Source organism: Epargyreus clarus, unplaced genomic scaffold, assembly GCF_041222505.1.
Source record: "Epargyreus clarus isolate Ecla_fem2 unplaced genomic scaffold, WU_Ecla_fem_2.2 ptg000029l, whole genome shotgun sequence".
NCBI lineage: Eukaryota > Metazoa > Arthropoda > Insecta > Lepidoptera > Hesperiidae > Epargyreus > Epargyreus clarus.
Window position 1 is genome coordinate 2,117,369 of NW_027332235.1, and position 27,822 is coordinate 2,145,190.

The 27,822-nt window shown below is 36.0% G+C and overlaps 2 protein-coding genes across 2 annotated transcripts in view; one reads left to right on the plus strand and one right to left on the minus strand.

Moving 5' to 3' along the window:
• Positions 1 to 13,785, minus strand: part of Mtmr6 (Myotubularin related protein 6) — a 63,888-nt gene extending 50,103 nt beyond the window's left edge. The window contains exon 1 of the mRNA XM_073089491.1: positions 13,424 to 13,785. Coding sequence (XP_072945592.1) covers positions 13,424 to 13,543 — 120 coding nt within the window. The 5' untranslated portion in view covers positions 13,544 to 13,785. The remainder of the gene's footprint in view (positions 1 to 13,423) is intronic.
• A 2,801-nt stretch (positions 13,786 to 16,586) lies between these two features.
• Positions 16,587 to 27,673, plus strand: LOC140754527 (toll-interacting protein). Its single transcript, XM_073089564.1, has 8 exons — positions 16,587 to 16,761; positions 18,776 to 18,889; positions 19,169 to 19,244; positions 20,329 to 20,440; positions 20,855 to 20,969; positions 21,210 to 21,296; positions 21,949 to 22,128; positions 23,238 to 27,673. The coding sequence occupies exons 1-8, from the start codon at positions 16,714 to 16,716 to the stop codon at positions 23,346 to 23,348; spliced, it is 843 nt and encodes a 280-aa protein (XP_072945665.1). The 5' UTR covers positions 16,587 to 16,713; the 3' UTR covers positions 23,349 to 27,673.
• The last annotated feature ends 149 nt before the right edge of the window (positions 27,674 to 27,822 follow it).

Sequence of the window (27,822 nt, forward strand, 5' to 3'; positions counted from 1 at the left end):
ATCTCGCTTATATATAAGCACGCATACGTGTTTACTTATATATTGTATATTATTGTAGATGATTATGTAACGTTAATCTTTGGGAGACAGACTGGGGAGATAAAGTCGATAAGACAAAGCATTTGTTTTGTTTTTTGTAAAATTTGTTTGACAAATGATTTTGAACATCTAAAAGTAAACCTAAATAGAATTGGTGATCTGGGAAGAGTATAAAGCCTGACAGATGGGTCGCTACTTAAGGATTAAGTTTAATCCTTGAGTCTGCCTTAAAACATTCTTCAAATCAGAATATAATAATATAAATATCGTGATATAAATACATGACAATTATGTCTATTGTGTCGCTGTATTTGAACCCGCAAAGTTTGCGACCTTTGCGAACTTTTTGCAAACCTTTAAAACAAGTAATCCTAAACATAATCGTACCTTCGTCAAACAATGATATTATTTTATTAAACGAACCGTAATCTACCCACATTTCCATTGTTTAATATTTATATGGTATTAATAGAAATATCAAACATGTTAAGGAAGAGGTTATTGCCCTGCATGAATACATTACATTTAAGAAAATATCAGCCCCAACTTGGATACGTTGAGAACTAAGGCCGGTTACTGAGTGATAATTAAGTCAATCTTAATCTTTTTTAGGGTTCCGTACCCAAAGGGTAAAAACGGAACCCTATTATATTCAGCGTAAAACTGCTAGTCCGCTCTGAATATAGAAATGAATCGCGTCGCCATAGCAAATTATATGACTACACCTGCTCGCAACAACTTCGGAGCGGACTAGCAGTTTGACGCGGACTATACTAAGACTCCGCTGTCAATGATTGAAAGTTTCACTGGAAGAAAATTAGCGTTATACATAGATTTGTATATATACATAATACACATCAGATAGGGTAAAAGCTTCTCCACTATTTCATCGTTTCATTCTAAAGACATTACAAACCAATGTAACAACTATTAGATTCACTTTTCAAGCGAGCTTTATACACGGTAGGGTTTAGCTGTCAAATCGTTCCTTTCTCATCAAGCCCGTTCAAAACAGTCATATACAATTATACATGTTTGTAAGCCATCCGCAGAAAAGCAATTTATTAAAAAATAACGACCAACAATAAACAGATTATCAGCCCCCTGTGAGATGTTGCTCCAATTGTACATACATTGTTTACAAGTGGATCCAACAGGAATATTAAATTTTTGCTATTAATCTTGTATGTCACGTGATTTGTTTTACGCAACCAAAATTACATAAACTTGGGAACATTGGAGTCGTAGTACCGTATGAAAGTCATAATCCTATGATGATCTGGTTAACCTTTAAAAACTATTAAATTTTAAATCAATTTCTTTAAACATATTACCACATTCATAAATAAATTTATTAAATATTAATTGTACGAGTAAGTAGGATTTCCGAAACATCTTTCGTGCGTACTATAAACCCTCTTAACAGTGCAATATTGAACGTTTTCAAGCGCTTACTGTTTCTTTTTGTATAAATCCAGGGTAGCTGAGAAATAATTGGATTTTCCAGCTGTAAGACTTTGGATTAAACGCGCTTCTTATTTTTTCCAATTGTAAGAGGGCGTATATTTTAGGCTGTAATAGCCTAGTGATTGAAACTATATCGAGTGGTCCTTACTTTGAATCCTAGGCACGATTTTTCAAAATTAAGTATTGGAAATACTTGAAGGTGGTAGAACTCTTTGTGGTTTGACTCCGGCGGCACCACCGCCACACCTATTTCTGCCTAATAACAGCAGTGTTAGGCGCTGCTGTGTTCCGTTTTGAAGGGTGTGGTAAGGGAGACAGACTTTTCAGAGGCGTTCCAGCTTATTCCTTAGGGGTAGCGGCGCATCTGTGGTCGACCTCAGGTAGGAATATCTAATCCTATCTGGGATTGATTACAGATATCCATGGGCGGCAGTAACCACTTATCATCAGGTGGACTGCATGGTCGTCTGCTACTCCTATATTATAAAAAAAGTAAAATAAAATACCGGAGAAATCCTTAAAAAAACGTCCTACTGTTCTCTTTAAAAACTAAACTGTGTAAAATTTACGAATTTGGACTTGGCCAGTGCGATGGACTATGGACCCCTCTCACTCTTTGAACTGTTGTATCTAGCATAGGACAATTATGAGTTGACGACGACGCATACCGTAAAAGTTGCTTACAGGACAGATTTAAAATTTGTTACGGCAGTTACGAAATAACTAGAGGCAAAGCTGTTTATGATATCCGAAGTTAGTGTGTTCAATGATAACACTATTGTGTTAGAAATTGGATATTGTACTATTTACACACGAATGGACGATAAGGCAGTGTCCTTTGGTCACTATTAACTTAACGGCAGCGATAGCGTAGTGGTGCAAATTACACCCACTGGGTTTGAAATTCGAATCCTAAAATGACCTCTGTTTATATAATTAGAACTACGGATAAGGGAGATTGGGGGTAAAAAGGGACTCAGGGTTCATCCCGACACATTTGTTTCTGATTATTTTCTTTCATATATATCTGGATATTTTCTTATATTTATGAACTAATACCAATGTTGTCTTTAATCCATACGCTTACAGAATACAACATTTGAACTATAGCGGTAAATAAATCCACGTGCTATAATAAAATAACGAAAACATATTTAGGAAGTGAAAAAAGTATGATTAGGGTAAGTATTGTTTTTACTAATATTTTTATATAAGCATCCACAATTCCCCCACTCTCCTCAATTCTTTAAGTAAACTTTTTAAACTAAGGATTTAATTTAAGGGGAAGTCAGTTGTTTATTTTCCCACTACTCGGATTAAGAAGTCGGAGGCTGTACATGACAAGATTTTAGGCGTTAGTATGCTGGGTACGAACTCTTAACTAAGGGAGTTTCCGCCTTATAAACTGGCAAACTTGGTACATTAATATACATCTCAGTGGAGATTAATTTACTTCCAGACAGCTTGTTCCTTTGTAATTTATGATAAAGCCGCCTTAATAGAGTCAAAGGGTGTTGAATTAATACTCAGGTAGAGTAGGATTTATTTATTATATTTGTTAAAATTCTTTTAAAATGCCTAAAAAGAAATTTCATGTGTAAGCTTATGTAGCTTAAATTTTATTCTAAGTTACTATTCAACTACAGCAATTATTTATTGAGACCAATTATATGACTTAAATCAATGATAGTTTAATGTTTAGAAACTCGACCGTTCAATCAGCACTTGAGGTTCGATACCCAAATATGCACTTATCATTTTTCAAAGTTATATCAGAGCCTTTCAGAAATTAAATATAACATGCTTAGACAATCTAAGAAATAATCTAAAAGCCAGAAAGATCTTTATCTAAATCGTTTTTATTTCTGTGCGAAGTCTAACAATCGACACTTGACTAGTACGGCGGACTATAACCTCAATCCTTTCCATTCTAAGAAGAGAGTCGTGACTAACATTAGTTGCCCACTGTTAGTCACGAATCTCTTCTTAGACTTATGACTTAAAATCGAACATAAGAACCGCTTCCAACATAAATCATTCAATTCATAATTCCCCACTCATCATCATCATCAACCCATTATTGTCCCACCGCTGGGCACGGGTCTCCTCTCAGAATGAGAAGGATTAGGCCATAGTCCACCGCGCTGGCCAAGTGCGTATTGGTAGACTTCGCATACCTTTTGAGATTTTTTTTTATAAATCTCTCAGGTATGCAGGTTTCCTCAAGATGTTTTCCTTCACCGTTTTGGCAAGTGATAATTAATTTCTAATACGTACATAATTTCGAAAAATCAGAGGTGCGTGCCTGGAATTTTAACCTCGGTCCCCTCGATCGAAAGGCCGAGTTTCTTAACCACTAGGCTATCGCTGCACTAGGCTATTCCCCACTCACATTATATTAAAAGAAAAAGATATATAAATACAGTAGTCTATTCAATGAGGTATAACTTATACCTGATAGCCTCATACCTCATTAAATATAAGCTTCACGCCTCATCACGCTCTAAAGCCAGGCTGCTGCGTCAGCGGTGACAGCGTCGAACTAATTTTGCCAAGCCGCTGAACACGGTTGCTTCTCCTTCAGTACCTAATATTATAAGTGTTTTTATTTACCCCTTCGCAAAGGAGTGAAATCTTAAATGAAAAATAATTATTAAAAATATATAAAAACATAAGAATATAAAAAAACCCATACCCAAAAAAATAGGTAAGTTTGTCATCGTAGGTAGATCGATTTTTTTTTATGTTCTTACTTCATGGCTGTTCTTAGTGAAGTTTGATAAATATTTCATCGATTGAATTATAAACACTTTCTGACTCTTTACTTAACTACTCTTTTATAGGGCAGAGGGGTACCTGACGAAAGACTGTAAAGTCACCGTCGCATATGGACATTTGCAACACTAGTAGAGGAGTCGTCGATGCAACGCCGGCTTTGAGGCAGAACACTTTTTGAACCTCTCCATAAAAGAGCCCAATGGATATTCTTATTAAACTCCCATTCTAAAATAAATCGAACTGTATTAAGACGACCGCTATTTTACCTTTAGTGTAAACAATTTTTTAAAGTATATTTATTCCAATTTTGAGAGTCAACAGAAGGCATAGAGCAAATTAATATTAACACAAAGAATTACGTGTACGAAATTGTATAACATTGGTTGTAGGGAGAAAAAGGAGAGATTTATAGGTAGATCAATTCAAACCCTATATGTAGGTACTTTACGACAATCAAGAGCACTTGTTTTAAAGCAGAAGTAGGTTAGCTGTAAATAAGTACCGAACTTTTTTTTAATAATACAGAAGCACTCGAGTACGTCCACAGTAGTAAATGGCTACGAGTCCATAACAATAATGGTAAGTGGCTGCTGCGCATGGACTTCTTTAATCAACCTCTATCTGAGATAAGAATCCTAGCTGAGGTCGGCCATAGGTGCATGCCCTGAGGACTGTTAGAACACGTCGAACAAGTATGTCCCCCTTACCACATCTATCAAAACTGAAACGCGGCAGCGCTTGCCCGTGCTATTACAAGGAAGAAATGGTTATGTGACTCGCGAGTCGGACCATGTCCCTGTAGTTCCGGGACCAGAATAGAGCTACGGTATCCCCTGCATATCGCAAGAGGCGACTAAAAGGGGCTTTCGGGGTTGCGAGCGGATAGAGTCGGAGCTCGAACCGCCCGGCTAGCGACCACGGGAGCGATGGCGGTATGTGTGGTCGGATTCCGTCGTGTGGACGGAGCGCTCCTTTGGAGATCCCGGAGTCCTCGACGCAGCGCCGAGGACGGCCACCGGGGGGGTTTTAATGCGAGTCGGGCCATAGAAGGGACTTCCACCCTAAATTTATCACGCGTGGTGTATATTACGTGTAAGTGTTGCAAGTCATTCTCCGCACTAAAGTAGCAGTAGATAAAGCGGTGGTACCACTATTGACATTTTTTTTATAATTTGAGCCTAACGATAAAGTAGACCTGCTACCTGATGGAAAGTAGTCAAGGTCGCCTATGAACATGTGCAACACCAGAGGAGTCGCCAATGCATCGCTGGCTTTGAAGGAGAGCACTTTTTGCTATTTTTTGAAGAGCCCTATGTCATAGCGATCCGGTCATATATTCAAAACGCTCCTGAAAATATGTCTATAATGTAATATCCACGTTAGATTACAAACGCTAGCGGAGCGATTAATTCCAAAATATAAGTTACGAACAATATCCAACACTTCTAAATATTATTGGAAATTGGTGACAACGTCGTTGAGCGCTCATTGGACCGGCAAGATCGATTATCTCAAATATTTCTCAAGTACACGCCTACCGCTACAATCCGTCTTACGCGTTTAGTAGGTCGTTAAGGCAGATTTACACGTCTCGTTATAACAATTAAACAAAGCGACTAGCCTAGTGGATTGAAATTCGGCTTCTTATATTTGTCGTCTAAGGTTCAAAGCCCAAGCGCGTACCACTGTTTTATTATTATATGTGTATTAGATGTTAGTTAACATTCGCTTTAACAATAAAATAACATCGTGAGGAAACCTGCAAACCTGAGAGTTCTATACAAAAAAATCTCTTAAAGGTGTGTACTCTGTAATCTACCAATCGGCACTTGGCTAGGATGGTAAACTACTAGATTCTTCTCATCATGAGAGGGGCCCGCGCCCAGCAGTGTGAGAATAATAGTTTAACACGTATATTGGACCCCCGTACCATCTCCCAAGCCGCACTGGACAGCGTGGTGATAGAATAGTATGCTCTGAATTGCTTTAGAGAAGTCCATACCCAGCATTGGGACATAAGAAAAGTCACAAATACAAAACTTCAGAGTTTATGCATAGAGGAATAGACTATTCAAATAACAAACGTTTCCTTTGCATGCGATCGTGTTGCACAAATAACCTTCATTTATCTGAGTTGAAACGTTTAGCCTTAACCTTACAACAAAGGTTTTGCAACGTAAGTTTAAGAGAAATGTTCAGCAAAATTCCGGTGACCGTGCAAAATCCGACGTCAAACTCAAATGTTCTATCTTGTCATAGCGTTCGTATTTTTGCAAACTCAAGCAGTTTTAATGATCTTTAAGCGAGGGTTCCAGGTTCGTATCTCATGCAGTCTTTATGAAGACGAGTGCATGTCAACCATTCATTATCACGTACTTTAATGATGAAGGAAAACCTAATGAAACCTGCATACCTGGGTTTATTTTTTTTTTCAAAAATTATCAAGTGTGACTATAAGCCCACATACTTTCAATTCTGAAAGAAGCCAACGTGTCCAGCAGTAGGACAATAATGAGTTGAAAATGAGTTATAACAACAAAACCTTATCATTTAGCACAGAAATGTTTAAACGTTCACTGACCAAGCAAAATCCAACGTCAAAGTCAAATATTCGTCGGTTATTTCGAGTAACGACCCTACTTGCTGACTCCTGGGTATATTTAATGAGGGAGGGAACATAATTCGCAAGTTAGCTCGCAACATAAAGTAGGAATTTGTACAACGTTTCACTTTGTCTACGTTTGACGGACGCAAAGCTGAGTGTAATGTTTTGTATATAAATAAACCATCTTTTGTCCGCGAGCTTTATTTACTGAAGAAGTAGTATTAAGGACGTCCTTTAGGAGTACCGTATGCTAATTCAGGCGATGAACTACGTATACAAAATCCCTCCAAATCTATTCAGTTTTTGCGTGAAAGAGTAACAAACATTAATATTATAGTAGTATACCTATAGTATGAATTAAGAAAAAAGTAATTAAGTAAGATCGTACTTACTCATACGATACCAAACTATTAAAAGTCATGACGATTTCCTCGACCTTCACCGCAGTTACATTTCGATTACCACACAAGGAAACAGTTGACATTTTCTTAATGCTCTTACACGAGGGTGCTCCAGAAGGATACATACAGATGTAGCGGCCCTACTTCATATATGTATAGTTGTTTAAAATAAATGTATAGTAAAACAAATGTAAAAATAAAAGTATAATAAAAATAAATGTAAAAATTAAAATATAATAAAAATGTAAAAATAAAATAACAGTAAAAATAAATTTAAAAAACCTCCTACACAGATCTCTACTTTAGGCCAGCGTTGCCAGCGACACGACTTATCTGATGTTGCAAACGCAGTAGCCTATACCACTTTTTTTTCAAAGATTAAATATGAAAAAAATATATCTTCAAATCCAAAGTCTTTTCGTCCCAAATCCTGCCTATTTCCGTTTCCCTACCGCCTGGGAGATGTCAAACGGCCATAAAGCCGACACTTTGCCCACCTAGGACAATTTCCGCATCTTTCTCCATATACTCGGAATTTTATTTTCCCCGAGGTACAAAAGATACGAATATTGGTAACAATTTGTGCCAAATGTTTGAGGATTGAATATATTCCCGACTTCTGGATTTTTTCAGTATTCGTTATGGTAGAACAAGTGTTTCGGCTGATAAACTCGGTGGTATAATATGCTAGGATGCGGGTCATCAACTTTGGCCTTAAAATTGAATTTTATGGCCAAAGATGATGACCCGTAAGCTGGAGCGATTACCATAACGACGTCACTCGGAAGGTTCCGGGTTTGATCCCAAGCCAGGCAGACTTCGAAATTATTCTCTTCAATATAAGATTGAAGTAGTCGGTCAAACTCTACTAGTATTACCCTTCAAAAAATGAATTGGTAAAAAATTATTTAATTTCTGGGTATTGGTGTTTATGAACATGTCTTATGACACACACAAACACGCACATAATGTTCGTTTTAAGACAATAGGAACCCTAGTGTAGGACTATGAATGTAAAAAGCATCAGCAATCGAAGAAAGTCCACAAACAAGAAATTCTGGCAATTCAGTGAAATGTTTAGTGGAATTACAAATTCTATGCCACAATGGCCGACTTCGCCACGATCCTTTGTACGGATTAAGTCAACCAATATAAATTTCCTTGCGTAAAAATTCAGGCCATTCGAAGCCCATTTTCCGCTGAAATCCTTACGGATGCTATTAACCGTCATTTGCCAATCTCTGGAGTACTTAGGACTCTGCATAGTCCGTGACAGGCTTTATTCCCGAGATAAGGCCCAGTCTTTTCTCAAGACAATTCAACAAAAACGGGGCCTTTCCCAAGGTAATTATATAAAGTCTTATCAGTCTTATCTCAAAATCTTCAAACAATTTTATTAATCACATGTCACGGAGTTCGAACATGGTTTTAAAGCAGGATCTTTTGCAAGATATTTTAAGGTTTATTTTTAAAATTAATTTTGTATTTCATTTCCTTCTTACAAAAAGCCTCTTAAGTAGAAACGTGAAGCTGAAACTTATTGCCTAGAAAATCCTTGCAATAATCTCCTGCTGCAAATTGCTCATCTCCTGCTAAAGGAAATGGCACGAGTTTGTTTACTATTACAGACTCAGCTATCAACAAACGTCGTATTATAAATGTTGTTTATAATTAACATACATAGCATAACATACGTAGTGGTTAGAAACTCGGCTTTTCATTCGGTGGGTTCGAGGGTCAAATCCCAGACCTTTTAAAAATAACGCACCTTTGATTTTTAAAAGTTATATGCGTATTAAAAAATGATTATCAACTAGTATAACGGTGAAGGAGAACATTGTGAGGTAACATATACCCCGGAGAATTCTACAAAAAAAAGGTCAGGAACATGTGTAAATTTAAAGTTTACCACATTTACTTTTACGTTTACGCACATAGCCAGCGCGATGGACTATAGCCTAAACATCTCTCACTTTATGAGGAGACATCTACCCAGCAATGGTACAGTAATGGGTTATTGACGACGAACACTAACATCGCACTATCCTATATCCTATCCTATCCTATCCTATCCTATATAATATAGCAGTTATTTTAAAACAAATAGACAGATAAATTTATTTATTTACACAGCTAATGCATTATAATACCATCCAGCTAATACGCACTGAAAAGCTAATGCATATATTAATTGCAGTTCGTTGTTCTCTTATCAAGCTGTACTGAGCGTATGATAAGCGCGCCGCTAAAAACTGAACACCATAATGATGGCACTTTGACATTTGATTTTATCAACCTGTGTTACTAATGTGGACCGAATGACGTTTTCTTTGCTAACTGGCAACAAAATAAATGTACATTATTGTGTAAGACGCTTACGTCAAACTTGATAGAGCAAATTGACGAAGTTGACGCTCTTTAACTTGACTTGGGGAGGGTAATGTTCTTCGAGCGTATGTAGGTATGTAGAAAGAAAGAAAGAAAATACTTTGTTCAGGATGTATGTCCCATTCTTTGCCGCGTCAGACAGCCGGGTTTTGTTTTTTTAACATTTTTGTTAATATAAGATTGAAGCAAAGGAGCAACTGGTGGTATGTGGTCACTACCGCCCATGGACGTCTACAATCAATCTCAAACAACACTGCAGTTTTACTTGAGATCGACCACAGTTTTATTATTATCTCTTATAAGTTGCGTGTGCTAAGGGCTAAGTGCGCACGGAGCGGCTTTCCGCTCCGGACGTGCGACACGCGCGTAGGAACCGCGGCGGACATCCGGCACCTGCATCCCGCGATACGTAGGTGTGGCACTTAACTATTTTGGTGAAAAAAATCTTTGAACTGGCAACAGCCGCGCGTTTAAAACCGTAGCACGCCTTTGGCGCTGCTTATTCTTTTTTAGGGTTCCGTCCCCAAAGGGTGAAAACGGAAACCCTATTACTAAGCCTCTGCTGTCTTGTGCACCGTAACGGCCGTACACTTGAAATTTTACAGAGTATGTGTAACGGCGGCCGCTGTAACAGCAAGTACTAAAAATAAAAAAAAAACAAATGAAAATTTGGTGGTACGGGACCACGGAGGGTTCCGTACTTCCATACCACCAACTTTTGCGAGTCCGATTCGTACTTGGTCAATGATTCGATACCAACACTTCGAGCGTGCACCCGCGATATTCAGCGGACGCCCTACGTACGTTCTATCTGCATTCTAACTAAAACTTATAACAGTAATTTGAATATGCCGTGCAACGTTTAGTGGCATGTATTGTAAATTGTTCCTTTATCAGTAGTGGGATCTAATCCATCATGGTGATTGCAACGCATTCGTCATTACTTCGCGGAATGTCGTTAAGTGTTTGTGGTTTTAGAGTGTACTCGTATATGCCTGCGACACAGGTAGACTGTATGAACGTTTGCTACTTCTATATAATAAGTGTCGTGCACACCAGACGGTGTGGTGAGCATCAAGCTCACCTGGGCGGAGCCCGACGGGGCACAGCGCTAAGAGGACTCCGGTTGCATTCCGTTGGAGATCCCGGAGTCCTCTACACAGCGCCGAGGACGGCCACCGGGGGGGTTTTAGTGCGGTAAGAGTCCCACATAACCCCGTGTCGCTCCCACGGCACCGGGTACCTTTTGAAGGTTTCCCGCTCGATAACAAAAAAAGCCCTCGCTTTTAAGTAGGGCCCTCACTGCCCACTTTAAGGCCCAGCAACACAGTGGTCGTTATAGCCCACTTTAAGAAACACTGCCCAAAACACAGTGGAAGCCGTAACAAAAACGATGCAACGAACGTTAAAATAAGACAACAAGAAGTATAAGAAAAATCCAAGTTTACTTTCTTGACAGATAGATAAATAGATAAAGAAAGGTAAAAATAAATCAAGGTTCAAGGTACAAAGGTATAATCTAATATTGCTTACAAGTTACCTTTGTTGTCTTACTGGGTCGATATCCACGGGTGACAAAATACATAGTATTATAAATTGGATACACAGTGGCCTGTTTACATAGGACCGCTGTTGACTCGGCCGGTCAACCGCATGTTTTCCAGCGGCGCAATTCAAGTGACCGCAGACCGCATACTACTGACTGGAATTATACTGGAGTGTTTACATAAACAGGCTCGCTGGTAACACTGTGTCTTTAAATGTGTCTATAATGTTCGAATTGGTAACACAACTTATTTGAGAAGTTATATTCATTATTAGTTTGAAGGTGATATTTAAGGTGATAGAACCTTTTGTGATTCTACTGCGGAGCCACCACCGCCGCACGTATTTCTGCCTACCAACAGTAGTGTTAAGCGCAGCAGTGTTAAGCGCAGCAGTGTTAAGCGCAGCTTTGTTCCGATTTGAAGAACCGCATACTACTAACTGGAATTATACTGGACTGTTTGAGTAAACAAGCTCACTGGTAACACTGTGTCTTTAACTGTGTCTATAATGTTCGAATCGGTGACACACAGATAATTTTAGAAACTATATTACTCATGTATTAAGAACCTCGTCAGAAAATTATTTAAAAACCAACTTTTTATAAGCCGAGAACCTCAACTTTCCTAAATAAATTAACAGAAAAACAATTTAACGCAAATGAGCAACAAAAGTGGCAGAATAACGTTTTTTAAAAATATCGGAAAATAACTTCTCAATAGACGACCTACAGTGCTCTTTTATACGCCCACTTTTAGTTAATACCCGCATTTGACAATTAAATTTCTTTACTCTTACCATCATTCGTAACAGATGTTATATTTGAAGGTGATAGAACTCTTTGTGATTCGACTGCGTAGGCACCACTGCCGCACCTATTTCTTCCTAACAATAGCAGTGTTTGGCGCCGTGTTCCGGCATAACTATTTATTAATCTGTGGTTCCGCTTTGAAGGATGTGGTAAAGAAGACATACTTGTCCGAGATATTCCAATTTAGTCCTCAACAATGCATCTGTGGCCGACTGTATAAAGTTAGTATTTTAAACTCCTGGACTGGTGGACTATTAGGAGGCCAGCATTTAGTACAGAACTCTAGTTATTGTATTAACGATGATCATCAAGATTATCTTATATATAAAATTCTCGTGTCACAATGTTAGTTACCGTACTCCTCCGAAACGGCTTTACCAATTCTCACCAAATTTTATTTGCATATTCAGTAGGTCTGAGAATCGGCTACTATCTATTTTTCATACCCCTAAGTGATAAGGGTTGATCACCCTTAACATTTTTTTATTTATATGGCAACACAACGTTTGCCGGGTCAGCTAGTATACTATAAAAATTTTCATCGACATATTATTGTCCCACTGCTGGGTACGGATATCTTCTTAATGGGAAAGGGGCTTAGGCCCTTAGGGGCTTAGGCTAAATGCGAATTAGTAGACTTCACACATCATTAAAGATTTCTTTTAAGAATTCAGACGCGTAGGTCTCCATAAGATACTTAACTTCTACGTTAACGCAAGTGATAATTAATTTCTAATACGCACATAATTTTTAATAATCAGAGGTGCGTGCCGAGCGAGATGCTTTGGATTTGAATCTCGGATCCCGATTGAGAGGCCGAGTTTCAACCGCTATGCTAAAACAAAGGGTAGAAACTGCAATAACACCGCGCAGTTAAAAAAGAAAAGGGAACAATAAAACTTTAATATCACGTTTTGCGTTACGGCCCTATATTTAGGTGCGAAGACCATGAGAACTAATATAAACAAATATTTAAAAAGCGCAAGTACTTTATATAGTCAAAAATAAAAGTATTATAATGATGGTAATTACGACACAGCTCAACAAAAAATAGCAATTGCAATTATGTACTTCGAAAAAAGAAAAAAAAAAAAAAAAAACTGTCTGGAAGAGATCGCTGCTTTAGCGATAAGACCGCCTTTTGTATCGTCCAAAATTGTATGTTTTGTTTTGTGTTCTTTTTTGGGTACAATAAAGAATATTATTATTATTATTTACTACGAGTACACATATTGTCATACATATGCGACCATCGACTACTTCATGAGTGGCAACGTATCAGCTCAGCTTCAGGTAGAATCTGTTCTATATGGAGTTAGTTACAGTGATTATTTACCATCAGATGAACTGCAATTGCATTTTCTATTGCAAAAGTAACAAAAATCTCACCTTTTCAGTGACTGCAAGCCCAGCGAACTCTTCGGGGGCAACGCAGTCCCCCTTCAGCCAATTTGCAAGGCGACCGAGCTCCCCTAACATACTCGAAGGTGTAAACGAGCTTAGCGCCATTTCCTACCTCCGATTTAAAATACGAATTAAATCCCGAAAACTTTTCAACACAAAGAAAATTTAAGTCGACAACTTTCGCATTATAGTTACATAACTTTTTTATGACACAATATGAAACGTAATATAAAATTTTGTTTACGGATAGTAAACTCGATTTTAGTTATTCCCGCAAAATCAAATCGTAAGTACGTTTATTCAAATCGAGCGGGAAATCCCGTCTTCCTAATGGGATCACGCGATGGAGACTGACTAAATTCAGCGGAGTCAAAATATTCGCATATTTTTTTGACATCCGACAAGCGAAACTTTCCCTACACCTCTAACCTAAGCTCCATTTTCCAATGTACGGGTGGTATTTATATGGAGCATGCGCGGAAAGTCGCGGGCGGCAGATTTCTCGTATAAAAGAAAAGGATAGGTATAGTCGCGTGTTTCGTCTTCAACATATGTGGGCCGAGTTTTCTTCTGGATGGCTGTGCAGTGCTTTTCATTCATACACAAGCTTCTTATTAACTTGCTTTGTTAGTAGCTGGCTATGTAGTCTATATAAGTGTTTTAAAGTTAGCAACACTTCTTTAACTACTTCTCCTTATCCGATTGAGCTCCACCTTGGATGCTCATATAAAATTGATAACAAACCAATATATTATTGCTGAGCTGGTGTAATGATAAAGTCTGATGCCGGTGACAGTAATGGCTCAACCGAATTAAACTAAAAGATAAAAATGTTTCTTGCGGTTAAGCTTATTCTTCTATTCATCTATTCATCTTGATAATTATATTTTTTATTGGTACATAATAACATCAGTAATGAGTTAAAAAACACTTCTATAAAAACGATCTACATATTATGTGTATAACTTTGAAGTACAATTAATCTGATGTATGTTTAGAATGATCGGAAATTCGGAATCAGAATTATAAGATGATTCAATAATGAAACTAGAAGGTAAGACATTGTAAGACATTTTAAACATTAATTATTTCAAATTAAAATGTCCAGAGTCAATGTTAAGGTAGTAACAGAGCAAAAGAAGTGCAATGAGCCATGCAAGAAGTGACCTTTTAATACTAGTTAATCGAAAAACAAGTTGCTTAGTGTGAGTTCATAATGTTGTGATTGCCACAATGACATGTGTTATATGTATAGTTTTAGCTTAGAGGATATGGTATGGCAGAAATCCCAATAAGACATTCTAAGTTAGTTGATACTTTCTAGTATCAACTGACTAGAAAATACTAACTAAAATTCCTGAAGACTACATACCTGAGATTATATTCAGGTACATTTTCTATAAAACAGGACTCTTTTTGTTTGCTAACCAATTCTACAAGCAACTTGAATCCAAGTTAGGTTTAAAGAATCTTTATTTCTCATAAGACATATTACATTTGTCACTTAAAATGAAAAATTTACAATAGATTAATAACAACTTATGGTAATGCTCGGTACGTATGTTTGTGTGTGTGTTGCATGTGCGTGTGTGTAGCGCATGTGTGTGTGTGTGCGCGAATGTGTGTATGCGTTACATAACTGCACTAGGACCCACCCCTGAACAGAGCCATTGTTATGCTCATGTTGATCACATACAAATATCACATGGTAACCACCTAAGATTATATGAAGTATGAACTGCACACTTTTTGCTGGTTTAATTTAATAAAAATAAATATATTTCAATATATTTAGACTGATTAACCTTAAAATTAAACATTCAGATGTTTAGTGGTGTTAAGGTTTGTTACCATGCACCCAACTGTATATTATCTATCTGAGATTTGAGTATATTTTTATAAAGCATAACTGGAGTTGTCTTAATCTATGTTGTACCTATTAAGCTATTCTATACCTATATGAGTGAGCTATCACCAGTATCTATGTCTATGTCAAATCATAGAATAGTTACTGTTTGCAGTATCTGCTGAATTTAAGACACTATGTTTATAGTAGTAATCCTACATGATATAGTATCCATAAATAAAACTTACAAAAACCACAAAATTATAAAGTTGTTACTGATATCAGGAGTGCTTTTTTTCAGGGTATTTACATATAGGATACAGATTTAGTCCCCTAAAGGCCTATCTGTTCACATGTAGAGTTGCCTCACTATAACTTAGTCCAAAGCCATTTCATGTGTAAAAATTAATCCTTGGGACTATATCAGTCTTTATACAGGACAAAGGACACGCGCATACAAACCCTAAGTGTATTAAATTGGCGCGAGTGGAAATGGAAAATGGAAACCTCCCGCGTGTCAGACCAGTAGTCATGGCGCCACATTGACCATCAAAAGGGTTCCAGTGACCAAACAACCCCTACGAATAAACGGAACTTGGCTGTCTAACAACCATAGCCAAGTCATTTACAAGAATATGTAATAAGCTTACAGTAAATTGCTGGTCGAAATATCACGATTCGTCACAGAAATAAAACCACGTTATCTATTCTATGAATCATATAAATATCTAAATATTGTCACATACCTTTGGTGTATCCATCGCGGAAACAGGCGATAATCGATAAACTAATTCGAGTAGGTAACTTTACTTAAACATACGCTCGATAAATACACTCCCACAAAAATCTTAAATATTTTATATGTATTGGGAAATACTTATATGAATATTTTCATTAAAACATAGTCCACAGTCAAACCACCACGACAGTAGATCTTTATTATCCACAAAATATATTCCACAATTTCCACAACACAATAAATTATTAAAATCCGTCAACAAACTTTGACGTTTTTTAACAAATTTGACGTTTACAAATTGTTACTTTCAATGACATTGACCTAAGGCAAATATGTAATCTGTATTTTATTCATACAGACAAAACTATGATTTCTTTACTTAATGTTTATTATAGATATTATTATTCTTTTTTAACTTTAAATAAACGCACGTACTTACATAAATGATATAGATCAGTATATTGCATTATTACTTTATGTATGTTTACAAAATAAAATTAATAAACTTGTGCTGGCAATTATAACATTTATTGTATAAATTAGTACTGGCAACATATTTTATGTCAATGTCATCGATCATCCGTTCTACGATTACGACGTTGTTTTTATCATCGGTGAATAATTAGAAAATTTTCTACATTGTTCTTTGAGATTTAAGGGATTTGATTATTGAAATACTATTGCGAAGTAATGACTTCTACGATGCCGAACGAGAGAAACGAGGAGCGTCGTCGTCGGGTACGTAATATCTTATACTAAAATCATTATTTTGCCATTACAGAAACATAACAATGATTCATGCATTATTAACATGTAATCGTGTGAATAACATTAAAATGAACATGTGTGCGATCAAAATAGGATCAGTTTTTATTGATTTCATTAACATTTAGGTAAAGAATTCATTTTAAACGAGTTATGTGGCCTTCTGAATGTTGATGGAAAATTTCTTGTTAAGATGTTATTTCGCGACACCAGTATATCAATTTGCATATGTAGAAAGGTTGATAAGATATTCATAATGGATTCTGTAGTTTTGTATTAATATACAAGCTACTTAAATGATCGTGGGAATTTGTAGTCATAACATTTAATCCATTTTTACCATATATGAACTTAAAAAAAATTATGATACAATGAATATAAACACAAATATCTACATAAACGTAAATTAGTAATAATTTGGATGACTTGGATTGTTGTGAAATTTTATGCAACATTTAAAAATGTGTTAATACTAAAAAATATTATATATTATTTTCAAATAGAAAGAGTGAGGATTTATTAATATGGACAGACAATGAATATGGCTGACAGGTACACATAAACAAAATTATACAACCTTCTTATGGTACATTCTTAACCAGCCATTACTGTCTCACTGCTGGGCACCAGTATACCCACAGAATTAGAAGAATTAGGCCATAGTCTACCACACTGTCCTAGTGTGTATTGTTAGACAAATAGTTACGGCAGATATAAAAATGTTAATGTCCCATTTTGTATGTCACAGCATGTTTCAACATTAGGTCTTCTGTAAATTAAACTTAATACTGCTGTACTGAGGTGGAGCCCATGCATTTGTATATCATTTGAAATTTGACTGAAGATAAATGTAACAGAACCTCCTAATGAATTTTTGTTTCAATTAATTTTTGTGTTGTTACATTGTCTAATATTTTTTTATTGGTAGGATTATCTTAAGCTACCACAAGCACAATATCTTATTAAATTGACTTTATCTTGTATAGTTCTTATGATAAAGCATTTTTCAATATCTATCATTGCTCAACATCAGTTCTGGAACATAAATAATAAAAAAACCTTCCACTCTCTTTTCTATCTTAAATGGTGATCTTTCTCCAGAATACCTGAAGTGTAAATTTCAATACCTGCGTGATAACCATGAACGGCACTTACGTTCTTCTGAGAAGCTGACTCTCTCAATTCCTTCTCACCATTCTGGTTTCATGTCTTATTCATTTGCTGTTCAGGTTGCTCGACTTTGGAATGCGCTCCCTGAAGATCTTAGAAAACCACTCAGCAAATCAGTGTACAAAAAGATACTTCGCGCACATATTTTAAACCTAGACATGCAATGAATTAAATATAGCATTTTTTCTTTATCTACGGATGTATATATTATATATTGTATGTATTTATCTTATATATATTTTGTATATTATATTATATTTATGCGTATACATTGTATATATATAATTATTATAATAATATATATATCATTATCTTTATGCCACCATCGTTGTCTTTCTCACTACCTGAAGGTTGACTGGCAGAGAATGCTATATAGCATTAAGTCCGCCTTTGTGCCTTTACATTTCTGTAAGGTTCATAAAGAATAAATAAATAAATAAATAAATAAAATTTGTGTACATTATTGTTTTGATTACTCATCGAGGATATGTTTGGGGGAAACGCCCTCTTTATCTCCGCATTTCTATTTCTGGAATAAAACAGCATTGATAATGCTATTTTAAATATGTTGGCATTATAAAGATAAAACTACTACACAACAATCCACTGCAATCCAATATGTATGATATTATATTTTAAACGGTGGCCTGCCCTTCCCTTCTACGTAGTATATGTATTGGAATAGGATGGGTTGCACATACTGCGCGGCTTAAAATATACACCATCATATATGTATGTGAGTGTGTGACAACCCAATCCATAAAACATTGGTCCTTCAAGCCAGATTTTAATGTTATATTAATTATATAACATCCAGGTCCTGCTGGGCCCCCTGCCAGCTGGCTTCCTGCGAGCTGATGGTACCTCGGATACTCTGGATGCAGACTACCAAGCTGCCCTAGCTCTGCAGCAGCAACTTTGTGGTGGAACTGTATGTTTTTATCTTTACTACTAGTATTCTACAATAACCTCTGCTACTGGTACTACTAGTACTACGATTAAAACTAATTCCAACTTTTTGTCTATCTGTATAACCCAATGAAAACCCAGAAATTAAGGTCTCTTACTCTGGTCAAATACTTACAATACAAAATTACTGGTAATTGTATCTTGATTTATGAATAAAAACTTATATAAAACTTTAAAGTATCTCCCTTTGAATATTCTACAAAGGAAAATACTATATGACTGAAATATTTAATTTCAACAGCTGCCCGCTGCAGGACCACCACTTACAGCGAGATTGAGTGTTACCATAGCTCAGGCAAAGCTTGTAAAGAATTATGGTAAGTCATACATTACCAAAGTTCATTTTTAGAAAGGATGCTGCTTTTATTATTAGGAAGTAAACTTTATTAGAAGTAATTATTTTTATTAATAATAGTGTGTAACAACATTTTTTTAGGCTTAAATTAGTTTTATGGTGGTGCCCAGGCAGTCGAAACATAAAGAACTTTTACACATTTGAAATCAAAGTAAATAAACTTAAGTTTCTATGTGTACTGTGTATGTGCCCTTAAACTCCGCTATGTCGCGTGCAGGGCAAGAATTTTTAGTGGTACTAAAAAAACTGTCACAGTCTTGAATATTTTCACATGCATGTATTTAATTTGGTAAGAATTTTCCGAAATAAATGCTTTAGTAGCTACTAAGTATGGACTAATTTCAGTCAATTGTTCAATTGAACCAAATCAGTATTTGATAATTGATACTTAACCTAGATCGGTTATTGTGGAATGACCTACTATTTTTTGCATATCCACTATAATGTATGTAAGACATACTGATGTGTATGATTGATATGTATGGACTGTGTGTCCGTCTGACGGTAAGTAGTTACCTCCATTCGTGAACATCTGTGACTAACCTTATGTGGAACTAAGACTTCTTACCTTATTTTGGCCATAGAGACATTGCTACCATTAGAGACTTATACCTACCTATAAGGTAGTATGTAAGTTGAGTATCATTACTTTGAGTTGAGTATACTTATATACGCAAAATGTTATACCTTGGGAATATTTAATAATAAAAAAAAGATAGCATGTAGTAAGGTACTATTTAATAATTTTATAAGGTAGTATAGTCCGCGTAAAACTGCTAGTCCGCTCTGAATATAGAAATTAATCGCGTCGCCATAGCAAATTATATGACTACACTTGCTCGCAACAACTTTAGAGCGGACTAACAGATTGACGCGGACTATACCTAAATAATCATTACCTTTAAATAACTTAAAAATGATGTGACAGTACAAAGAAGAAGCTTGATACTCAAAACTCATAGTAAACTGATAAAAGTAAGAAAGAAATTTGATAAACGACTATAAATTAATTATTACTTGATTTCAATATAAATTTGTAATCTCAGGTCTCACTCGTATGGACCCATACGTGCGTCTCCGCGTCGGCCACTGCATCTACGAAACCCACACTGACCCCAGCGGTGGGAAGACCCCGAGGTGGAACAAGGTTATCCATTGGTAAGAACGAGTATACAAATATGTGAAAAACAACATTTCTGCCTAACAACAACAATTAACGCTATTGTTCCTCCTTATAAGGATGTGGTAGGCACAGACTTGAAGAGCGCCCATAGACTTAGATACAGGTTTGTGAGGGTGGCAGTGTTACTTACAAGTGACAGCAATAACTTAACACTATCAGATATACTATATGATCCTATGCTTCAATCCTAACTTATATTATAAATGGGAATGTATGAAATGTTCACTTAGATGAAATGTCTGCATCATCATCATCATCATCATCGAACTCAGTCCACCACTGGACCTTAATTTACAAAAACGTACCATTCTCAAGGAACAGATAAAACCTCTGACCGCGAACAAAGCCGCAGATTAAATCTAGTTTCATATGAATGTGGTTATCCACAGCCTCCTGCCTCCCGGTGTGAGCACCATTTACCTGGAAATCTTCGATGAGTGCTCCTTCACCATGGACGAGCTGATCGCCTGGACCCATATCACCATTCCACCTGCGGTTCTTAACGTGAGTGGCCTTTGATTTTGATTTTCATTTTGAACGGTACACTAAATCTGAAATAAACATTTTTGAGCAGAACAAACTAACGGTTTTTACTCAATGAATGTTTGAGAAATGTCTACCACCACTCAATACAAAATTTATTAGTATTTTATGAAGCATTAAAAGGAATAACAAATAAAGCCAAAAAATAATGTTATCACATTTATTTATTTTCTTGATGTTTGTCGACAATGTGTGTTACAGGGCGAGACTCACGAAGACTGGTACCCATTGAACGGTAAGCAGGGTGACGGCGTGGAGGGCATGATCAACTTGGTGCTGAGTTATTCAGTAAGTATAAATTGCTTGTATCCAACTTTCATCCAAACCTATGAGGAGTTTACTGTTTATAATGGGCTATGTTTTTTTTACGTTATATTTAAATATGATGTTATGAATACTTAAATAATTCATAACTTAAAGCCCATGCCATGGAAATGGAACTAAATACGCCGCCCATACCAACAAAATCGCGGGCGGAATCTCGTTCTTCAAATCCAGTTTTTTAATGACCAAATTAAAACTCTTTCTGGATTTATTTTTTACTTTATAAAGCATGTAAAAACTTTTGTAAAAATTTATACTTTGGGGAAATCTATATATAACTCAAAGGTGACTGACTGACATAGTGATCTATCAACGCACAGCCCAAATCACTGGACGGATCGATCTAAAATTTGGCATGCAGGTAGATGTTATGACGTAGGCATTCGCTAAGAAAGGATTTTGATCAATTCTACCCCCAATGGGATAAAATAGGGGATGAAAATATTACTTCCTAACGCGAGCGAAGCCGCGGGCAAAAGCTCGTTTAATAATTAAAAAAAATAATGTATATAGCAATGTGTATTTAGTAAAAAAATAAAAATACAACATTCTTCAATAAATTTAAACTCAGCAATGTGCTTGTGTGTAAGTATTATAATTGACATATACCGTGTAGGTGGGTCCGGCGGCGGTGGCGGCGTTCCCGCCGGTGCTGGTGGTGCCGAGCACGGGCATGGGCTACGCGACCATGCCGATGTACCCCGCGCCGCACCAGCAGCTCGTGCTGCCGCAGCAGGTGCCGCAGCAACCGCCGCAACCACAACAGCAGCCTATCACCGCTGAGCAGTTGCAACAGGTGAGGGAGTTCACAGCAGTTGCAGGTTGCTATTGCAGCACTTGCCGTAGCGGTAACTTGAAGGACTTAAGCGGATACAATCCTCTGTGGTTCAGCTCCGTCACACCTATTTCTGCCTAATGACAGCAGTGTTAAGCGCTGCTGTGTTCTGCCGCAGCCTCAACAGCAATCTGTCACCGCAGAGCAGTTGCAACAGGTGAGGGAGTTCAACAGCGCAGTTGCAGGTTGCTACTGCAGCACTTGCCGTAGCGGTAACTTGAAGGACTTAAGCGGATACAATCCTCTGTGGTTCAGCTCCGTCACACCTATTTCTGCCTAATGACAGCAGTGTTAAGCGCTGCTGTGTTCTGCCGCAGCCTCAACAGCAATCTGTCACCGCAGAGCAGTTGCAACAGGTGAGGGAGTTCAACAGCGCAGTTGCAGGTTGCTACTGCAGCACTTGCCATAGCGGTAACTTGAAGGACTTAAGCGGATACAATCCTCTGTGGTTCAGCTCCGTCACACCTATTTCTGCCTAATGACAGCAGTGTTAAGCGCTGCTGTGTTCTGCCGCAGCCTCAACAGCAGCCTATCACCGCTGAGCAGTTGCAACAGGTGAGGGACAGTTCAACAGCACAGTTGCAGGTTACTGCAGCACTTGCCGTAGCGGTAACTTGAAGAACTGAAACAGATAGAATAATCTGTGATTCAGCTCCGGTGGCAATACTGTCACACCTTGGTAGTCTAATAATCGCAGTGTTAAGCACTGCTCTTTATAGATGTCCATGGGCGGTAAAACATTTCAAACAGGAATGTTGAATGAAAACAAAAGAGGTTGTCTTTTGCTTTTTGCTGTTGACAAAATTTCAAAAACTATAATATCCTGAACCATTGTTGGAGGCTATGCCAATGCAATTGGACCCAAGAGGTTTTAGAGGCCAAGTTAAAATACCTCATGCAAGTGGATCCGTCCTAAACTTCAAACCAGAATAACAACACTTATCCCTGCTGCTTTAAGGTAGTAATAGAAAGGTTAGGAGTTCATTCACAAAGGAATCTATTACTTTTGCCTTTTAACAAAATTATATAAAAGAACTGCTCGTTTCAAATTTACTATTTTATAATTCCAGATTGAAGAGATGTTCCCGAGCATCGATAAGGAGGTGATCAAATCAGTGTTGGAAGCGAATCGCGGGAATAAGGACGCGACCATCAACTCGCTCCTGCAAATGTCTGAGTAGAATGTACGTATGTATTTTATTTTTATTTATTTATTTATGCGCATGGTTCTATGTGTGCGTGACTTCATATTACGTTGCACGCGTGACTTTGAATGAGTGACTCGTTAGCTGTCATTCGAATAACACATTACTGTCGCGTCTCCTCCCTCGCTTATGTCCCCGTTCTATTCGATTTAACACTTTATTTGACTATTAGTATTTTTATCTCAAAGTAAATGACAATAGACTCCTGATCCTATATGTCTGGTCTAGAACGAACACATAGACACTATATTTGACAAAATTAACGCACACATAGCTCCTAACGCGCAAATTATTGAAATGACTTGTAATAAGTATCAACAACATATTATGTTATATTTATTTTTGTTGTTTTGTTTGTTTAATTGATGTTGTGATAATGCAAAATTGTTTAATATTTGGCTTTGTTGCTCATTGGCTATCGCGTATCTTGTTGCTTGAGCTACTAATCAGTAGCTCAATCGTTGTTAATTGCGATACTCGTTCACGCAATATTGCATACGCTACTATAAATTCTCCGGGCAAATTTGTCAGTCGCGGTAACCATCTTCGTAATCGCTAAAGCTACCAGTTGCTCAAGCAAAAGCAACTGATGGACCGTAAGCCTATTAGAGCAATGGGGTGGAGAAAGATTTAGGCATCCTACACTTGTGACAAGATATTGAAGATACTCATGCATAAGGTTTTAACCATGTAATAACCCTTACACGGATTTTGCATTATTACAAGGACTTCATAATGATTTACTGATTTTATTTTATAGTATATACACTTGTATATTTTTATTGGTTACAAAAATACTTTTACTTCTTGCCATCCTTATAGTTGCGATTGAAATTTGTGTAATCTATTATTAATTTATCGATGGCTAAGTATTAAAATTCTTAAAAATAACTTTCCTTATATTTCTTGTATTTTTTTTATTAAATGAATGAAATATAGAATATACATTCCTTAATTTCATCGAATGATAATTTTATACGTAAAACGTTCATTAAACTATCAAACTAATCTATAAAAATGATAAAAAAAACAAAGTGAATGAATTAAATGGTTAGTAACATGGATTACATTTTACAAAAAACAGGAATGAAAATTTGTTGCAATAATGTTGGAAAAGTAAAAAAAAAACTTATAGCCAAGATAAATGGCAACATTCAAACTTCCTTTTTGGATGTCTATTAAAAATTGAACTCGTTTACAAATGTCAAAACTTTATCTTATGCCCATAGATTAGTAAAGATACTTCGCCGCCTTGAAACTGAATGAAGCCGCAAATGGCTTATTATAGTAAGTTCTTTTTTTGAATTCTTGACAAATAAAAACATTTTAAGAGAAAATTTACGAATAAATAACTAATACTGCGTAATTTTCATGATAATTAAATAATTTATAATAATAATTTCAAATATTTTAAGGACACTTTAGCACGGAGACGTGGCAAAACTTTTTTACGCAACTGTTTCAATTCTCAAAACTGGGTACATTTTCTTGTTAGGAGTGAGTAATCTTTACTAATCTATGCTTATGCCTTTAATTCACGTTCACATAATATATTGTTACCATAAAATGATTTCAGAACAAGTAATAACTATGTAGTTTGGTTATTGTTATATTATACATAAAATACATAGTATTCTAGGTGCAACATTTTAATTATATATTTATTTACGTGCAGTGACGTACGAAATTAATTTAAAAGGCTTTTTGTTTTAACCAGAGCTAGGGTGACAAAAGAATGGAAAAAAAAACTTTTTTATATGTAAAATATTCATGATTAATTATATTATGACGAAATAATAATTATTGTTTATTGAAAGAATAATGAATTATTATTGAAATATTCATAACAAAAATATTTTTTACTAGTAATACTAGTACTATAATAACATCTCTACGTATATTACACAAATGCATTTTAAGAAAAACGAAGATAATGTATTAGATAATTGTTCTAATCCATTTATATGTTATCCTCGGTGTAAAGGATATGGATTCGGAAGAATTCTTAATGTCGCGTATTCGGCGCTTCCACTGTTTGTGTCTACCAGAGCAATGGGGTTAGACTACCAATATCTGACTTAAATGCACATTTACGTTGCTGTTTATAATTTATATTTCACATAACAGAAAAATATTGATAACTTCTAAGGATTTTACATTTGCGTAGTGCAGTTAATATTCCATAACATTCAAACGAGAACAGCAGCCCCACATTTGCTGTTATCAACAACGTAACTACTGATAAGAATGGTTTGGGTACGTTGAGAGCTGAAGCAAGTATTCCACAGTTTTTGAAAAGAAAAAAATGTGTATTCAAGTTATTTTTTTAACAAAACAGTCTGAGAATACTATGGCGTGGCATATGCAGTGGTAGCGCCTCTAGATTAAAATTTTCTGGGCTAAAAAGTATTCAACTCCAATATTTCACTCGCATTCTATGTACCCCACATTTTCGCAATTATTCTTATGCATAGCCTAAGATAGTTATATGCACCTATAGCCGACACTACTATATTGGACTTTAAATTAAGAATCCGTATATAAGTACTAATTCGATTTGAATAAATAATAAGAGCACTTTTAGTACTTCTATATTACAGATAATAGAATTACACTATTAGCATTATAATAATAGTATACTTGTTATAATACTAGTACTATAATATAGATCGATCCATATGCTAATACTGTTGATATATAAAAATAGTTTACTGTTATTAAGTCAGATATCTGGATGTAATAGTATTGCTTGTTAAGTTTACACAAAATAGAATGATAGCCATGTTTTAAAATTACATTTTGTTAAGTGTAGATTTAATTTCGTGTTTTTATACATTGGGCAATTTTTATATATCGATGCTTACATTCTTATACACAAATACATATTTCTAGTTACTGTAATAAGTCCCAATTGGACCGTTCCAACTAAAGTTAAAAAAATAAGATAAAAATGCCTAAATTTTTTTAGCATTAGTTTGAAACACCATTTAGATTTCACTTTAGTACCTCGGAACGAAATGTTCGTCTTGATAATTTTTGCCTAAACGTGCCTCTAATGCTGTAGTCTTAGGATTATTATTGTTCTATAAAAATAGACTTTGACCAGTGTTTTTACTTTAAGGCGGTTCGTACGTTGTGCACTTTTTAAAAAGTAAAAGTGGCAACAGATTATACAGTAGATCTAAAGGGATGATGTCACTACATTGAACTAATATTCTAACTGAGGTTAGCCGCAGATTCATGGCTCCTCCACCTCCGAAAGTTCAATTGAAAGTGAAATATTAGGTCTCTGTACAGAAAAAATAATTGCCGTGCATAAAACGCTTTCTACACTCACAGCCCCACACTAGAATTCTCTGTATCGTGGGTGCCATGAACACACACAAAGGCGAATACACAAACACCCAGACCCAGAACAGATATCTAAATTCATCATTCAGATATCTGTCTGTCCGGGGATCGAACCCGGAACCCTTTACGCGTCAGAACAGTGGTGACCGTTCTGCCTCGCGGGTCGTCAAATTTCAAATAATACTACAAAAATAGCACAATTATAATACCGACACATGTATGAACCGTCTACTTATTGTAATCTATTTATATAGCTAGTTTTCACATCTCATTAGTGTTTAAGAAAAATAATTGTATCGATGTCGCAACACATGTTAAAACACGAAGTCGGCTTCGCGGCTAGTTTTTGTGCCAAAATCATTTGCCATCAATGCAAACATTTGCTTGTTGTCTTCACATGAGGCGGTTGGAAATTATTTGTATGTCTACAACACATCTATTAGACTTTTAATTAGTATTTGCTGACTACATAAAATAATCAAAGTGTAACATTTTGAAATTTGCAACTGGTTGTTACGAGATAACAATAAGGGCTCCCAGTACTGTTCTTACATAGAGGGTAAAAAAGAGTACCTATGGAGGTACACTAGACACTATACACTCTGCATGTACCTAAATTACAAACACAAATAAAATGTTCAACTGGGTTTACTATTTCTGTTATAAGTTTTATTCGCAATATAATAAACACAATTGGCTCATACTAGATTTTTAAACTATGAACATAATTACTTCTTTTATGTTATTTGGAGCAGATGTTATATACCTATATCTTGCATTAACAGTATTTAGTTTGTTAATATAGGCCTTCAGAGTGAAATAAAAACGCACTGATCTCAAAATGTTACAATTTTATAATCGCCTCATGTATCAAGCACCTAAATTATAATCATTGTTATATTTATTTGTAATTTTACAATGTATTATTAAAAATAAAAATGTATAATGGACACTGTAGTTTTATTTTGTAATACCTTATATTTGTAGCAAACATCTAAAAAGATGGAAAGAAAATAGTGGAGGGTATATTATAATTTGGGTAGTTTTTGAAATAAAAGGTAATGTTATGAAACTAAATTTTATTTTTACTCATTAATTA

Bases quoted from the DNA above. Each gene is read 5' to 3' on its own strand.
- LOC140754527 (XM_073089564.1), top strand. From the start codon at position 16,714: ATGACTTCTACGATGCCGAACGAGAGAAACGAGGAGCGTCGTCGTCGG. The intron at 20,970-21,209 runs GTGAGTGGCCTT...TGTGTGTTACAG, and splicing joins TTCCACCTGCGGTTCTTAAC to GGCGAGACTCACGAAGACTG. The intron at 22,129-23,237 runs GTGAGGGAGTTC...TTATAATTCCAG, and splicing joins CCGCTGAGCAGTTGCAACAG to ATTGAAGAGATGTTCCCGAG.